Below are 18361 nucleotides of genomic sequence, written 5' to 3'. Positions count from 1 at the left end.
TAGTTTTCCGAGACTGTAACCTGTATCCATCTTCCGTTCTTTTTGGGCCAAGAATCTTTCTGATAATTTTGCGTTCCTCTTTCAGGATGCCTTCCAGGTCGCCTTTTCTATGGAGTGTGAGTGTTTCGCTGGCATATAGTGCTTCGGGCTTGATTACTGTATTGTAGTGTCATATTTTTGAGTGAATGGAGAGACACTTTTTATTGTAGATGTTGTGGGTTTTCCAGTATGCTCTTTTCAGTTTTTGCAGTCGAACTTTTTGTGCAGTTTTCTCTCCCCCTGTGGGTTCTAGGACCTCGCCTAAGTATTTAAAGAATGGAACTCTCTCAATTTGTCCATATTTTGTAGTCAGTTTTTGAGTTTCAAATTTTGAGCAGATGAATTTGGTTTTTTGGAAGGAAATTTGTAGCCCAACTTTTTCGGCGCATTCTTTGAGAATGTCTATCTGTTTAATTGCTGTGGTCTCGTTTTCTGCTAGAATGGCCACGTCATCTGCAAATGCCAAGCATGAAATTTTAATACCATCTTTAGATCTTCCTAGTTGTATAGGCTTCCAGTAATTTTGATTCTTCAGTTCTTTTTCCCATTCTCGGATGACTTTGTCTAAGACAAGGTTGAAGAGGAGTGGAGACAAGCCGTCACCTTGTCTGACGCCAGTTTTGATCAGGAAGGGCTCTGATATTTCACCCAGGAATTTTATCTTAGAAGTTGTGTTTGTGAGCGTTTCTTTGATAAGGTTTAGGGTTTTCGGATCGAGTCCTAGCTCCTCAAGGATAATAAAGAGAGATTGCCTATCGATTGAATCATAAGCCTTTGCGAAATCAACAAAGGAACAAATGATCAGACTGTTTCTGACTGCTTTGTATTTTAGTGTTGTCTTCAAATTGAAAATTTGTTCTGCACAGGATCGGTGAGGGCGAAAGCCAGCTTGGTATTCACCAATACTGTGTTCGAGTTGTTCTTGTGTTCGTTGAAGAAGACAAGCTGAGAGGATTTTATAAGTGACTTGGAGAAGGGAGATTCCTCGATAGTTGTTTATATCTGCCATGTCTCCCTTTTTATGCAGTGGATGAATTAGGGCGCATTTCCAATCTTCTGGTAGTTTTTCTGTCTGCCAAATGTCTGTGATGATTTGAGTGAGTTCTTTGAGGGAATTTGGTCCAAGATTTTTAAGTAGTTCTGCAGTGATATTATCTTCTCCGGATGCCTTGTTGTTTTTCAGTCTATGAATATGTCTTTGGATCTCCTCTAGTGTAGGTGGTGGGGATTCTGGATTTGTGTAGATAGCAGTTTCTTGAGGGAATCTTGAAGAAGATTCAGGGCAATTGAGGAGTCCGGAAAAGTATCTTGCCAGCTCCTCAATTTTCCCGATTTGTGAGCGCTAGTTTTCCATCTGGTTTTCTGAAACATAGATTTCGTGAGCCGTATCCATTGATTCTCCCAGCAAAGGTCTTATAGAAGTCTCGTACATTATAGTTACGGAAATTTTCTTCAATAGACTCACACTGTTCCTTGAGGTACTTCCTCTTGACTTGTCTGATTGTTTTTGCCACTTGTCTTCTGGTGTTGTGGAAGTGATCTAGATTTTCTGGGGATTTTTTTACTGTTATGCTTCAGAAAGGCTTTCTTTCTTTCTTCCAGCGCTTTTTCACATCCAGAGTCCCACCAGGGGTGTTTTGTGTTCTTTTTCAATGGGATCAGTTCTTTTGCCTTCTTTGTAATTTTTGTTCGAAATTTTTCCCAAGAGTCAGCTGGTTCCTTTTCCCACTCCTCCTTCAGATTGGTTTCTTTGATTGTTCGTGTGTCAAATTTCATCATGTGTGTTTTCTTCGGATAGAATTTTTTGGGGTGAATTTCACTTTAATGCGTGTTAAGTAGTGGTCTGAGTCAATGTTCGCCCCTCTGCGGACTTGGACATCATGGATCTCTTTCTGTACGAAATAGGAGATGGCAATGTGGTCAATCTGATATTCGCCGATCTCTTGTATGGGGGAAGTCCAGGTCTTTTGTTTTCTAGGTTTTTTTCTCAAAGATGTAGACATTATTTTTAGATTATTTTGTTGGCATAGTTCAATAAATCTCAGTCCGTTTCTGTTGGTGAATCTGTGTGCTGGATATTTTCCTACAGTTTTTTGGTGTTCTTTATCTCTGCCAATTTGTGCATTGAAATCTCCCATTAAGATTTTGATATCATCCCGGAGAATTTTGGCCATGACATCTTCAAGTTTAGTCCAGAATTTTTCAGTTTGTAGTTGGCGTTTTTTGTTGTCTATGTTTGTGGGTGCATGAACATTTACCAATGTGTATTTCTTGTCGGCGCACTGGATACGCATGGTCATGAGGCGATTATTTATGGAAGAGACCTCTCTAATTGAGCCTAATATATTTCTGTGCACCGCAAATGCCATGCCCAGGAGTGGCGTACCATTGGCAATTCGTTTGTCAGTCTTGCTCTTGAAGATGCGATAGTTTCCATAGTCTATTGTATTTTCATCCGTGAATCTAGTTTCTTGTAACGCTAAGATCTTAATTTTTTGTTGGTCTAGCTCTGTTACTAAGTTGTGTAATTTTCCAGGTTGAATTAGGGTCTGAATGTTAAAGGTACCAATGTACATGGGAACCTCGGGACGAAGTTTGCTTGAGAACTCTGAACGTGATGGCCCGGGTTCCCCAGAATCCGAAAACCCAGTTGTCGTCTGTCGACGAGTGGATTGGTTACCACCTGGGGTAATTCTGTCATTACTCTCACGACTCATGATAGCTTGTAAGTTTTGGTCCACTGTTTCCACTGGGTGTTTAGAACCAGGGATTGTCAGTTCCTGGAGCATATAATACAGCCGCACCTACTAGATGGACAGACGCTGACCTCGCTGCCGCTCGACTCGAGTACAGACGCATTGAGGATTTGGAATGTGAGATTTTTTTCAAGGTTTTCTCCTATAGATCCGCCGTGTTCTGCGTTAACAGGGTCACCTCGTGTAGGATGTGGCTCTTCACCACGCACGGACGGTCTTGGACGTAGCTTCCTCAGAGGCAAGGTCTTGCATACCTCCTCAGCTCATCCCTGGGGTGGTGAGGACCAGTACTGAGTCAACCCCAAGCAAAGGTGCTACCTCTACCAACCACATTATTATTATTATTATTATTATTATTACTATTATTTATTTATTTTTTTTATTTTTTATTTTTTATTTTTTTTTTTTTTTGCACTCTGGTGAGAACAGTCCCATTTATCTTCCAAATAAAATGACTGCACTATTTGAACTTGAGCTGCTTCTACAGGATGACCATAAGAGGGATCTGGTCTTACAAAGACTCCTTTTACAGACCTCACATTTCTTGATTTGTCTACCATGTATTTTGATACTGATGGAATGTGGTTCAAAATTGTTTTCTTTGAAAACATCTCTGGAATAATAGTTAAAACTTGCACCTTCTCACTGTAGGATGCACAATATTCAACAGTTGAAATGATATTTGTGAAAAATTCTTGGCAAGAGATACAAGAGTTCTTTGGTTCATTTTCTTCTGAAGATGGAATCTCTGCTTTGACGAGTGTGGTCAGTTTTGCTGTAGTGTATTCATCCATAGCTTCAGTAATTTCTCTGTGCTTTCTTTATGCGTAGAACTTATGACTAAACTTCACTGATCACAGCTACTTAACAGGACTAACACACCTACCTCTGTTGTTGACTGATTCAGAGTATTTAATTCTTCCTCTATTGATGCAAAATCTATATCATCTGCGCCATGGGAGGCTTCACCCTGTTCAGATACTACCATTGTTGTTATTCTGTCAAAACATTTAGAACACAAAAAGTCATCGCTGGAAACATCTTCGCTTTGAAACAGAGTCTTCAAATGAGAACACTTATTCCCAACCTGAACAAAGTCTGTTTTTTGTTTGTTTTATGTATCACTCTTTTATGGATATGCAAAGAGTCAGCACACTTCACTCTCAGAAGACATTTCAAACAGTCCTTCTCACAATACACACTGCAACTGTGTCGCCTGACAAATTCCTCACAAAAACACAGAACTCACTGGATAGTCTTGGATTTCTTACAAGCCTCCACAGTAAACAAATTAGCACTGAACAACTACAATACAGAAACCTGCATTGAACAACCACAACAAAGAAACAACAATACAGTGTAAGAAATATCTGCAAACAATGAAAGTGAAAAGAAATAACTGCAACAAAGACAACATAAATAAACATTGTAACAAAGAAATTAGTAAGAAACAACTTCAGTGAAGACATACATTACCCTAGAAAGTTAAAAAAAAAATTGATAAAACCTGTCCAACTTAAAAGTGGACGTTCTCCTTCACAGCGAATATAGTACTCTGTGGTACTGATCCACAGAAAAAAAAATCTAACTTTTCTTGATTGGCATTTTTGAAAAAAAAAAAAAAAAAAAAAAAAAAAAAAAAAAAAGAAAGAAAATTCAAAAGGTGACAGCATAAGAACTTCGACAGATATGTCCAAACGGAGGATACCATTGTAACCATAAAGAAATTGTCTTTCAAATTAAAAAAAACTCTAACAAAATATCAAGAACTGTTTCAGAGATACAGCATTTTAAAAAAATTTCCAAAATTCATATCTTAAAAACGTGTTTCTTACTTACTCCTGAATTTTAACATATGCTAAATTCAGTAACATCCAGGACTATTAAGGTAACCCACTGCCTGAAGTGATACGGATTATGCCTAGTACAGATTCAACACAGAAAATATTTTTCGGCAAACAATGGTTCTAAAGTGGATACCGAAAGTGCTATGAGCACTTGTTCAGTATATGAGATGTGCTTCACAGTAGCGAAGATGAACAGGTGCCCACAGCTCATACGGTATGCATCTTAGTGCCCATAGGCCTTTCATATTTTTTGTCCCATCTACTAGTTCTGAAAGACTGTTGGTTGAGTTCTGGTTCACCCTATTTGCCCTATGAGACATCACTTTCGAATCATCCTGTACTACTCTGCATGTTAAAATTCTTTGAACCATCTTAGCATCCCTTGTACTGGCCTGCAGCCAATATCTGTAGAGCAACAATTTCATATGAAAATTCCAGAAAACACAGCAATATTGTAAATGTAGTAACTCCAGCTGGTCACAACAGGTTGAAAGTAGGAATAATCTTCCAGTAGGAAATTTTCTTACACAAATGACAATGTAGTAAAAGACAGATTGCTACTTACTGTAAAGAAACACACTAAGTTTCATACAGGCAAAATTAAAAGACACTAACATAAAGCTTTCGGCCACAGCCTTCATCAGAAAAAGAGAAACACACACCATTCATATATACAAGCAGGCACACCTCTTGCACACATGACTGCGAACTCCAGCATCACACACCAGAATGCCTTCCGGCCCAAGATGCTGGAGTTGCCGGCCAAGTGTGCATAAGGTGTGCTTGCTTGTGTGTATGAATGGTGTGTGTTTCTCTTTTGCTGAAGAAGGCTGTGGCGGAAAGCTTTATGTAAGTGTCTTTTAATTGCACTTGTCTGCAACTTAATGTGTCTTCTTTATGATAAGTAGCAATTGACTTTTTCTACATTTTTGATATTCCTACCTGGAGTTTACATTGTCCTATATAACTGGAGTCATTAATAAGTAAATATTGAGTGTTTTAATTCCATCTCACTTCTTATTTTAGCAATGGTTTATACACAATGTGTGCACTGAACTAACACAGGAAAAAAATCCTAGATCAAGTTGCCTCCAATATTAAACAATTAGTCGCTGAACAGCTAACTAAAATAAAAAGTAATTCAGAATTATATATAACCTGTATTATAAGTACTCATTTTGAGCTACAATGTCCAAATAAAATAAAATTAGGTGTGTATATATGAAACTAGATGTCAGGTAGTGAAATATGCACGAGCAGCCACATCCTCAATCGTCTGCAATTTGACCAAATAAGTGAACAATGATGTAGCCAAGAGCACTGTGGGGCATGCAAGGGACAACATACTACTATATCATTTGAGATTGGGGAGGTTACTGGTAATAGTCCACAAGAAAAAAAAGTAACCGAATCTGCAAGGAAGTTGCTTTTAAGAAGGGGCAAAAGACAATTTGTTCGTCAAAGAAACTGAAGGGGTTATGTCTAACTGCTCTTACTCTCAAATTCTCAAGCAAAGTGTGTCCTCATAAGATTGTCATTCCCCAGCAATTTCAAAAGAGCCTCAGTTTAATACAACACAGTATCAATTTTCTATTCTTCACTCCAACAACTCTGGTAGCAGGCATGAGTAGAATATTCAGTTGCAACTTAGATGGAACACTACTGGTTTCAATTATTATTATTCCACTGTTGTGGCACTAGTATTCCTCATAATGCATCTTTTGCAGGATCATTTTGAATCAGGTAATTATCATTCCACAGCATTAAAAGAACAAACAAACAAGGTACTTTGAACATATCTTTGATCACAGCTGTAACTGAAGAAAATCTTATTTCGTGTAGTGTTTCTAGGAAAAACTTCCAGAAAGATTACATGGTAAGAAAGACTTACATTATAGGAGCATAAGAAATGTGGTTCTGATATCAATGGCACATATACTTCAGCTTTACACATTTAGACAAATATCTTTGTCCATTTGTTAGTTGAACAGGTAAGGAATGACTAGCCATGGTATAAGTTACCCTCTGCCATTCATCATATGGTAGCTTGTGGAATATGTGCATAGATGTAGATGTAGAACTAATTCAGCTTCACAAACAACAGGAAAAGGATGACACAACACTTTTGATTCAGTCTAACATTGGTCGCATCGAAACCAAACTCATAACCAAATTTGAAAGTAGTGTCGTCAATGAAGCACAATACTTAGAACTGAAAGCATGTTTTTTTACTATTGATATCAATGTACAGCCAGAACAGAAATGACCTCCTGGACAAAGAGTGCAGTTATTTAAACAAATTTTGAATTTCCACACTGCTGGTATTTATATATAGATCAAATATTCCAGAATATGTGAACATTACATCTTCAATAACCTTCCGGAAACAATAAAAACAAAATAATAAATAATTTCTAGTGGTCCCTCTTGAACTGGGAACCTGCGGCACATGAGCTAGTGATGCCAGCCACTTCACCACACTCCATGTTGCACAGCTCACAGCACTATTTACTTAGAGGATATTCACATCCAAATACTTTTTCAGGACAACTAAGCATTAAAGTGTAATTTTTATAGTTATAACCTGAAAATTTTCCACCAACGCAGCATGCAAACCATTACATATTGCTTTTTTACTGAAGTATCTTACTTAAAATGTCACAAATATACTGTAACTGCAAATGGAAAGTGGAAGAAGCCTCTTGACCAACAAATTATAAAGTAATGAAAGATGTGGTACAACACTGTGATCCCGCTTCTTGACACTATTGAACTCCGTGCCTCAAAGGAAAGACAGTTACTGTAAACAGCATAATCACCCACTTTCATGGAACCAAATGTCTTGTGCACTAGTAAACAATATAATGAAGTGAGAAAAAGAAAAGTGGAAATAATTTTGTTAATTCTGTGAAAGGAGATATTCACTAGATTGATCTGGAACAAAATTAAGAAGTTTCACATGACTTTCTACATGGCCACAAACAAAGGAACCTCATAATTAAATGACTTATTATAGTTAAATTATGCCTCCAGTTGTAATTAATGGGGCATTTGAGGACTGTAGAAAACATATGCACTTTCTGTTTTACAATTCTAAATGGGTGACCATAACAATACTACAAACAGTGCACCAGAAACTCACAATATCTATTATAAAATGATGAGTAATTTGTCGTATCTGCTTTACACAATTTGATTCAGTTTTTTTAATAGTTTGTGGTGTGAAGAAGATGTGCCAAAGATTGAAGAACTCAAATCATCCTCCTCATTATAAAACTTTTTATAGCCAAGATCACATAAATATTTACTTATTTTCAACAGCTGGTATCGACATGCTTTGCTGTCATCTTCTGGTCATCAACCTTTTATTTCTGACAAACCTGTGAATAATGTGCTATGTTTTATTCACTAATATGACAACCTGGATGAGGTTCCAACTCACAATGAACATGTTCTGTCAAAATACTTTTTGAAGACCAGAAGATGACAGCAAAGATTGTAAAAACCTCGTGTCGAAAATTAATAAGCATTAATGCGATCTTGGTTTTAACAAGTAAAAGAAGTTGATCCTTCTCATTTTTCAACATGAGAAATTTCAATCATTTCATCCTCATATCTTTCCAAAGACAGTACGTCATGGCCGATATCTCTCATCTCATGTTGGAAATACCCTTGAGAGATTTAATTAAAGCTTGGCATGGAACCTGGAATCCCAAAATTTGTTTACAGCATCATACGAGTAATATCATTTTGTGTGTGTGTGTGTGTGTGTGTTTGGTCTTTTTTTTCTGGTTTAGGGGTGCTCAGCGGCGCGAGGTTATCATCATGCTTATGAAAATTAGTAGAAACGAATGTGGTTAAAAGTTGAAAATGTAAGAAGTACGTAGCAATCTCATATAAAACTGCAATCACTCTCTCCCTGTCTCATCCAAGGTCACTTGTACAATCACACTAGCCCACAACCCGTAAAACAATTAAAACTGACAGATGTTCAAACGCTCAATTATACCTCAAGTCAGACAACGGGAACTACAACTGATTCACAGGAATATACGGCTGAATAATCACTTACAAATAGTATGGACAATCCGGAAAACCTGAAACACATTAAAAACTCCTCCCTCTGTAGGCGTCAACAAATCTCTGATCCTGAAGCCACCCTGAACTATGGGACTGAACAGTCCGTCATGCAGAATCTTATCCACACAGTCAGTGACGCCTCTCTCATACGGTAGCGAGCTACAGGAAGTTTCTTTTATACCTTTAACTGTTTTGTCTTTGTTGTGCCTAACAGTTCATTGTAAATCTGTGTTGTTGTATCCATTTGTACGGAATGTTGTCTCGAGCTCGTTCAGTTCATGTTCTATGTGGTTAGCATAATCAATGCACTGAGCCTGGGCTGTCAGCATACATAGCATTTTTAAATGCTGAACTGTGCTGCAAATCTGGGTGCAGGTATCTGCTCATGCGTGTCAGTTTCCTATGGACTTTACATCCTAGTTTCCCACTAGATGTTCTATACACCTCCAAATACAGAAAAGGGATCACTCCAGGTTTTCTATTTATACCACCAACTGAATGTTGTTATGTAAGCTGTCAAGAGGCTCATGAAATCTGTGGACTTCCGCTTCCCAATGCAACCATATGACGAACGTGTCATCCACCTTGCCAGCAGCATGGGTGCAGTGGCACAGGATTTAGTGTGATCTGTTCAAAAGCTTCAGCTGCTGTAGGTGAAAGGGAGATCCCACTGCCATCTCATCTGTCTGCTCACAAAATCTGCAATGCCAACTAAAATGAGCTGGACACAAGTACAACAGCACAAGGTTACAGATGGATGGCAGTATTTGCTCCTGTACGATGTTGATAGTTACAGCTATAAGCACACTGGTAAACAAAGATTTTATGTCACAACTAACCACAACAAGTACTTGCTGTTCCATTATCAGCTGGATGAGATGTGTAGAATTCTTAACACAAAACTCAGTATTATTTCTGGACCAGATATTTTGCCAGATAATATTTGGGCAATACGATCTCACTGACAATTGGTCTAAAAGGACAGCTCTCCTTGTGTTCCTTTGGTACTCCATATATTCTTGGTGGCACTGGAACTTCCGACATGAGCCCCATAGCTGTGTCAACATCGATTCTAGAGCTCTGTCTCACAACCTTTGCTGTGGGTTCGTTTCTCAGTTATTTGTGCTTGGGATCAATCAGCTAATTGCTCATTTGGCTACATATGATGTAGTGTCCAACACTGCACCATTATCTTTGTCTGCCTATAAAATTACATCATCTTTGTTGTTCCTCAGTACACTTTGGGCGACTCTCTCTTTTTGTCGTCACATCTTCTCTGCTTCTACTTGAGCCAGTTTTTGGAGTAACACTTCAAAAGCCTGTATAATGTCCTCTGCTGGTAAGCACTGGGATGAAGTTTACACCCTTAGACAACACATCTGTAGTTACCTTATTGAAGATATGTGTTGACAGGCTCACCACAGTGCGAGATATTTATTTTGTGTGAGCTCAGTTTGTTGATGCTGTCGCAATCAGTTGCCGATAACTTGGATGCCACCCACAGTTGTTTCTCGAATAGCGGTCTGTTGTTAAATTCCAAGATGGAACAGAGAGGATGGATTCTTTCTCTCGGTAATGAATGGCTAGCACATTTGAAGATGTTACTTGCTTTCCTGGTACCATAATGTGGTTGAAACAAAAAGAATTTTGGTACGATGTCATGAACTGGCATCTCTTCTACATCTACATCTACATCTATACTCCGCGAGCCACCTTACGGTGTGTGGCGGAGGGTACTTATTGTACCACTATCTGATCCCCCCTTCCCTGTTCCATTCACGAATTGTGTGTGGGAAGAACGACTGCTTGTAAGTCTCCGTATTTGCTCTAATTTCTCGGATCTTTTCGTTGTGATCATTACGCGAGATATATGTGGGCGGTAGTAATATGTTGCCCATCTCTTCCCGGAATGTGCTCTCTCGTAATTTCGATAATAAACCTCTCCGTATTGCGTAACGCCTTTCTTGAAGTGTCCGCCACTGGAGCTTGTTCAGCATCTCCGTAACGCTCTCGCGCTGACTAAATGTCCCCATGACGAATCGCGCTGCTTTTCGCTGGATCATGTCTATCTCTTCTATTAATCCAACCTGGTAAGGGTCCCATACTGATGAGCAATACTCAAGAATCGGACGAACAAGCGTTTTGTAAGCTACTTCTTTCGTCGATGAGTCACATTTTCTTAGAATTCTTCCTATGAATCTCAACCTGGCGCCTGCTTTTCCCACTATTTGTTTTATATGATCATTCCACTTCAGATCGCTCCGGATAGTAACTCCTAAGTATTTTACGGTCGTTACCGCTTCCAATGATTTACCACCTATGGCATAATTGTACTGGAATGGATTTCTGCCCCTATGTATGCGCATTATATTACATTTATCTACGTTTAGGGAAAGCTGCCAGCTGTCGCACCATGCATTAATCCTCTGCAGGTCCTCCTGGAGTACGTACGAGTCTTCTGATGTTGCTACTTTCTTGTAGACAACCGTGTCATCTGCAAATAGCCTCACGGAGCTACCAATGTTGTCAACTAAGTCATTTATGTATATTGTAAACAATAAAGGTCCTATCACGCTTCCCTGCGGTACTCCCGAAATTACCTCTACATCTGCAGATTTTGAACCGTTAAGAATGACATGTTGTGTTCTTTCTTCTAGGAAATCCTGAATCCAATCACAAACCTGGTCCGATATTCCGTAAGCTCGTATTTTTTTCACTAAACGTAAGTGCGGAACCGTATCAAATGCCTTCCTGAAGTCCAGGAATACGGCATCAATCTGCTCGCCAGTGTCTACGGCACTGTGAATTTCTTGGGCAAATAGGGCGAGCTGAGTTTCACATGATCTCTGTTTGCGGAATCCATGTTGGTTATGATGAAGGAGATTTGTATTATCTAAGAACGTCATAATACGAGAACACAAAACATGTTCCATTATTCTACAACAGATTGACGTAAGCGAAATAGGCCTTAAGATAATTGAGCAGTTTCTCCTTTGTCTTTCTCAGTTGTTCCATCCTGTGAATATGGCCATATAGGCTACTTCCTGCCCAGACAGATCACTCATACAATGATCAGCCAGAACATTATGACCACCAACCTACTATAGATATAAACCCATCCATGTGATTGCAGCATCACCTGTTTTCAAAAGAAGCTAATTCAATTTTTAAAAAGCAAATTTCAATCTGGGATAAAGAAGACGTACCACTTTTCAGATGGCAGTGCAACCCAGTACAAGAATAAAAAGAATTTTGTAAACTTATGTTTCCAAAGAGAAGATTTTGGCATTGAAACTCTATAAATTTTATAAAAAAAGTCATCTTTTTAGTGAAATAGGTTTATGTATTTTTTCAAATATAATAAAAGTGTGAACCCATGAGAGTCTCTCTTTCATACTTTGGGAATTAGTTACCGATAATGTGGAGAGCTATATATCACTTTTTGAAAAATTCTGAAGATGCACTTTTTGATAAATTAAAAATTTAAATTTTCATTTAAATCTGAAAGATAATTTTCATCTCAATCTCACATTGTGTTGTACATCAGTGGAAAGCTGCCGGAAATTTCCGTAAAATCACATAGGCTATGTACCATCATTCTAGCTTAACTGGGAAAGGTGTTAGGCCTAGAGCAATTTGAAATTATGGGAGTTTTTTAACAACTTCATATTGCAGTACTGTCAAAATGGGCTGACATATTTTAATAAAACTGGGTATTTTCTTATTGTAAATGTAGCCTACCTTTGTGCCAAGTTCTATAAAAATCTGAGAGGGGAAATAAAATTACTGTGTTGACTTGACATGGAATGACACACACAGTATAAATCTTTGATGTAGTGCCTCTTGAAACACCACATACTTCGGCTGAGAGCACTGTACAGCTGTCATCTGTGGTAAAATGCAACAGTGCCCTCTGTGGGCTTGGCTGGCATCTGCATTTATGTTCAAGCTCGTATTTCTCACTGTTTTTCCAAATTTTCACCAAACCGTTTTTAAGTACATCACTGGCTCCAATCTAGACTTACTGTTGTTAAGGATATTTTCACAATTATTTGAATTTAATTTTTTTTATGCAGTCCCCTCCGCCTCTCCCTCCCCCTGGGATGCCATTTGCACCAAAACTGTGAGAAGACTGTACTATCTTAGCGAAGTTGGCAACATAATGCTACAGGAACATCATTTGTTCTGCATTATTGGGGTGACACAGTGAACGAACACCAAAGAAGATTAATTAGGGGGAAAAGTCATGTAGTTGCAAATTCCTACACAGTGCTGGGAAGGGGTGTTCTGTACAACACACTAAAAATCCTGGTTGGTGGGTTGTGAGGTTTTGAAATGATGGGGAAGGGAGGAGGGAAGCTTAAAGGTCACTTTTTACATTTTCTATAACAACTTGACAACCACGACATCAAGCAAAAATGTTTCCCAGTACACAATTAAACCACATCAAATTTTCTACAAAAAAAGGTCCTATTCTTTTCCTTTTCTCTAGGACTAATAGCTTCTGCGCTGTAGGGAATGGAAAAATTGCAGAATAGTACAAATATTGTTTTAACAGTATAATATTAATGTTTATCTTTAAATGAAGTGGGTTAACAACAGATATTAAACACGTGTACAATTTAAGTACAGCAGAGCCATATTAAAGAATAATTGTGTTGTGGGAGATGTCACACAGTAGAAGGGAAGGTAGGTCACCAGATTGTGTTCATGCACTTCCCTCAATCACAGGTCTGTAGACTGAAGATGGAACAGATGATTCCTCACTCTATATACACCACTATGTCACGAGAAGGGGCTACAGAGTATCTCACAAAGTTATGACAATACTCTGCAGCATGTCATATGAACCACTGGCAATGCACTACAGAGAGATGCCCCAGGATGTTTATTTTCCACAGAATGTGTTGATACTACATGGAATGCAGATATGAGTTATTAAGAATACTAAGGCAAGAAATGCAAAAGGACAGAATGTACAGAAATCCTTGCACACTGTTCTATATTGCTAGAGGGGAAACTGAGTCGCAGTCATCACATACGACAGCTGTAGTGTTCCTCTGGGAAAGGCAACTTCCTCCACTGCTTGATTTTCAGTTTACAGACAGACAACACCTTCCCGAGCTCATGCTTATATAATCACAGGAATATTAGGAAAAAAGAACAGTTTTGGTCTGGTAGGGTCCTAGTCTAGACATCCATCATATCTGATGTGCATTGAGATATTCAAATCTCCACTGACCACCAAAGAAACATTGTTAATGGACACAGATGAACTCGTGAAAAAATGAAATGACTGTATTGCATTATTGGCTGGGAGAACGTCCTGGGGTTGTTCAGCCACTCGGTGCAAGTCTTTCTATCTGACATGACTTCAGAAACTTGTGCATCAAAGAAGATGAGATAAAATGTTGAGGACAACCCCGACACCCAGTCTCGAAGCAAAGAAAATCACAAACACAGCTGGGACTCAAGCCCAAGACTCAGTGATCAAGAAGAAGTAATGCTAACCACTAGACAATGAGCTGCAGACATGAAGTAACAATATGGTGCCTCACATTTGACGTAAGGGGTGTGCAGTTGTTCCATATTATCTATTTCGGACTGGTAATGTCAGTCCACAGTGAGCTGTTACAGCAGATGATTTCTCACAGGTGAAGGGATCCACAGCACGGACAAGCCAGGAACGTCTGTGAAACTGAATTCTATGGGGTATGACTTGGATGCAATGAAGAGGCAAATTTCAGCTTATGAGATTCCACCATTGAATCTTATAGATCCCTGATCAGTTCTTTCTCAAGAATGTTATGCAGTGCCAACACAGATCTTGAATCACACCAGAGAGAAATGGTCAAGTCACTGCCTGGACATGATGTGGCTGGGGGTAAAGTAGTCCCCTATTAACCATTTGTTGTTATATGCAAGACTTCCTGGTTATGTCTCCTTAAAAAAAAAAGTATCTTCAGTCTGATAACTTTATAGTAAACTGCTTTGACACTTTTGTATGACAAATGTGATGAAGTTTTACTTTATTCCGAAACACTTCCAACTTCCTGCTAGGGTAATATACTCTTAATTCCTTTACTGTATTTGAGATTTGGAACCTAGTCCAGCAATGACAACACTCGTACTCTGCCAGCTACCTAAAGTTCTAGAAAAGGGTACTCCTCATACCACTACCATTACCACTTTCGCAAACAGTATATAGAAAGAACAACTCTCAGCAAGCCTCCAAATGAGCCCAAAAGTCTCTGACTTAGCTGTCAGGATAATTTCAAGCACTGTATGAAGGAGGTAGTTAATATGTTGCTTGACTCATCTTGCAACACACATTTTCATAATTTTAATGCTAAACCGTTTTGATGCACAACTTAACACTTTCCTCTAATAATTAGCACTATAGTTGGATGAAGATTTGAGAGCCCCCCCCCTGTTGTTCTTACAATTACCTCTGTCCCATCTGCACTGACCCTGTGCTGATACGCAACGCTTAGTGAGATATTTGTCATCTGATTAAGGAGATTAGTTAGTCACAGAGGTTAAACTGCAGTAAAGGAAGTGGGAGGTTTCCATTCACAGATCAGATGTTGGGAAACTACAACTGGTCTACAACTGTGATTTACTATACAGCATTAGCACAGTAGCTGATAAATTTGAACATTAGGAACAGTCATATGGCCTCAAAGGGTCAAGTTCAGCTGCCCAACCGGAAAGGCTTTTTTTGTTTTCACAACGTAAACAAGTGAGCAAGTTGTGCCAGGTATCAGTTAAGGTTGGGTGACTAATTAAGAGAGCACGCAGATGGGCTTTGGTGTTGATGACAAAGAGACAAAACGGTGCGTAAGTTTACCTGGTGATGGAACAGAACCTACTTCTATTGAGAAGCACCATGGGGGCCATAGAGTTTAACATGCCCATTCAAACAACAAATGCTCAACATTGTCATGTGCCGTAATTATGCTGGATTGACCAACTGTCTAGCCATATGACACATTAAAAGTATGCACAATAGTAGTACTACACACTACTATACACTCTCTCTCACAAAATCTGTTTCCAGAGAACACTTGACTTTCTCCTAAACTTGAGCCACTGTTCCTCTACATGGTCCTTCCCAAAAACCTAATACATTTAAATTTCATCCTGTAACTTTCTACTTTAAGTAGTTGTCAGAGCCTGCTTTAATTAGGCCTATTGTTTTGCTGGATGTCTTGTGGCACTCATCAACTACAAAAGTTATCCTAATCAATTGTTGGATGAACAATGTCTCCTCAAATAACGATGCTATGATTGGGGAACAAACATATTAACCAGCGGAGACTTTTTTAAAAGTTTTAGGTACATCTTGGAGTGAGTCTGGAAGTTGAGTGGACCCAGTCATTAGCTGATATGCACCCTCACTATTGAGTCTCATTCAAACAATCATGCATGCAGTTTCAATTTCTATCTTCATGCCTTTAGAGTTCAGTTTCTTGTCTACTGTAATGAATACACCACCTCCAATTCCTATTAGCCTTGTTCTTGTTATTGTTGCCTTCTGTACAGAGATTGGTTTGCAGCACCTCTACATGTTTCCCATTAGCCTATCCTTTCGATATACACTTATGTTTACCCCATGTCTGTCAATTTCAGATCTTAGCCAGATTTTTTATACTGCTTTTGAAGAACGCTTCACATTCTAGCACTTCACTATGAATGCTTCAGCTGTTTACCATTAGGTTTTCAATGGTCTCATCTCTGGGAAGTGGCGTCCCTCATGTCTTACACTGGTACTTCGGTGTCTTCTACACCTATCAACATCCGTACTGGATGGACAGTCGACACCATACATACAATCAGCTACTTGGGTAACCATCTCTGATGTGTTTTTCACCCCTGACCCACCGAGGGAACCTTCAGTTCTCAACCAACAGAAGTATAGTAAGCCAACCTAGATTCATACAGAAGTTTCAAAGTCTCTGCTTCGATCCTTCTACTCGACTGACAACCAAGAAACCAAGATCTGTTTTAGGAACAATCATGCAGATTGTGAGCGTTGTTGAAATTCCATGATCAAGTCTTGTTATCTTTCAATCTCGATCATTATTTACACTCTCCAGAACCGGAAGGGCTGCGCACGCAATAATTTAAAAAAAATTCTTGTCCACGCAAGCTCTTCTCAGAAAATAGCTGTCAGTGGAGAAATGCTGCTGTGTTTCTCGGTTAACCTCTGGTTTACATATAAACCTAGAAAACGAGATGAAACATTATTTTCCTATCCTGACGACAAACCAGTTGCCAATACTTCTATATGCACAGCACATTTATTTCGGTCTTTTTCATCATCATATGTACCGGCTCCAAAAACCCAAGATTAGTCAATGTGCAACTCGCGATAAGATAACATTATGGTTCATGATTTGTCTATGGACCTCATATTACTAAATACCTAAAACAACTTGAAGAAGGGAGGAAAATTGTTTTGCCGACAACTTATAACACTAAATTAATCCTGAAAATGGATTACCATTTATAACAGCCCCCACTTGCGGCGTCCACCACCTCCAAGGTAAAATTAGTGTTGAAGCTATTGAACAACGGTAGAAGAACTCGTGGCACGTTTAATTTTGATCCAAGAACTCCACTTTTAAAGCAAAACAATAACAAAAACAAACACACAATCCATATACGAACACCCGCCATAATTTTGTCTTTCAAACCAAACCAAACAGCCCTCCCATAGCCAAAGATGGAAACACGTGGTGTGATTCCACAGTATGTATACGACATAAGCAAGGGGAATGTTCTCGCAGATACAATGAATAGAGCAATATGGGATGACACGAAGCTTTTGTCGCATTTATTCTTTTGTAATTATCGTTCATTTTTCCTATAAATCTGGGGCTGGTAAGTGATTGTAAAGTCTATGGGCAACCTTTTTGAAATAAAATAGGTGATTATCGCCCAATTTCAGCTTATTGCCCTGGAAAAAGAAACTTCAAACTCCAACAAACCTGACATAACTATTTCTTTTTGCATAATAATCATAAAAAAGAATTGTCCGTAGATAGGTGCAGAAGTCCGTATGTTTATTCATTATGTTCACCCACAACTATATCCTGTCGATCACAATATGGTGTGAGGGTACTTTTTATTCTCATATATACTTAGATTTGTTCCCAGTACATTCAAGAATGGTACGTGGGAATAAAACCGGCTTATATAGTACATCTTTGTGCGAAGTATTGTTAGCCGTACTTTATATGCCAGCCTTTATAGAATAAATAGGTAATATTCATAGATCCTGCCTACAAGCTGTGCCTTGTAGTTTGCACGAGATATGTGGCCTCTAGCTTCGATTCTCTAACAGTTGCAGCGTTGTCATTAACCTCTGTCGCCATTCGAACAATGTTATAATTCAACCTCACTCTTTTCTACGTAGTGGTAGTCTTTTCTGACGTGGGTCCCACATATTGCATCAGTATTTAGTAGTAGCAAAAGCGGAAAACATGCTACGTTCTGTCAGTTGTGCTATTCAAACACTTTGGATTAGCATTGTGTAGTGATACGAAATGAAATGTTCACATAGGCACAATTGTAGGTAATGTAAATGAATGTTTGTATTCATTGCTAGGATACTGGGAAATTTTCAGTTTGTGT

At 38.8% G+C, this 18361-nt stretch overlaps 1 protein-coding gene across 1 annotated transcript in view; it reads right to left on the bottom strand.

Annotated features, from left to right (window-relative positions):
- LOC124615603 (nuclear pore membrane glycoprotein 210-like) overlaps positions 1-17444 on the bottom strand; it is a 262491-nt gene extending 245047 nt beyond the window's left edge. The window contains exon 1 of the mRNA XM_047143596.1: positions 17229-17444. Within this exon, the coding sequence (XP_046999552.1) occupies positions 17229-17404 (176 nt within the window). The 5' untranslated portion in view covers positions 17405-17444. The remainder of the gene's footprint in view (positions 1-17228) is intronic.
- Positions 17445-18361: the final 917 nt, after the last annotated feature.

The sequence above is a fragment of the Schistocerca americana genome, chromosome 5 (genome assembly GCF_021461395.2).
Source record: "Schistocerca americana isolate TAMUIC-IGC-003095 chromosome 5, iqSchAmer2.1, whole genome shotgun sequence".
NCBI classification, from domain to species: Eukaryota; Metazoa; Arthropoda; class Insecta; order Orthoptera; family Acrididae; genus Schistocerca; species Schistocerca americana.
The sequence above is the reverse complement of the archived record's forward strand: the minus strand, read 5'-3'. Positions and strand labels throughout refer to the sequence as shown.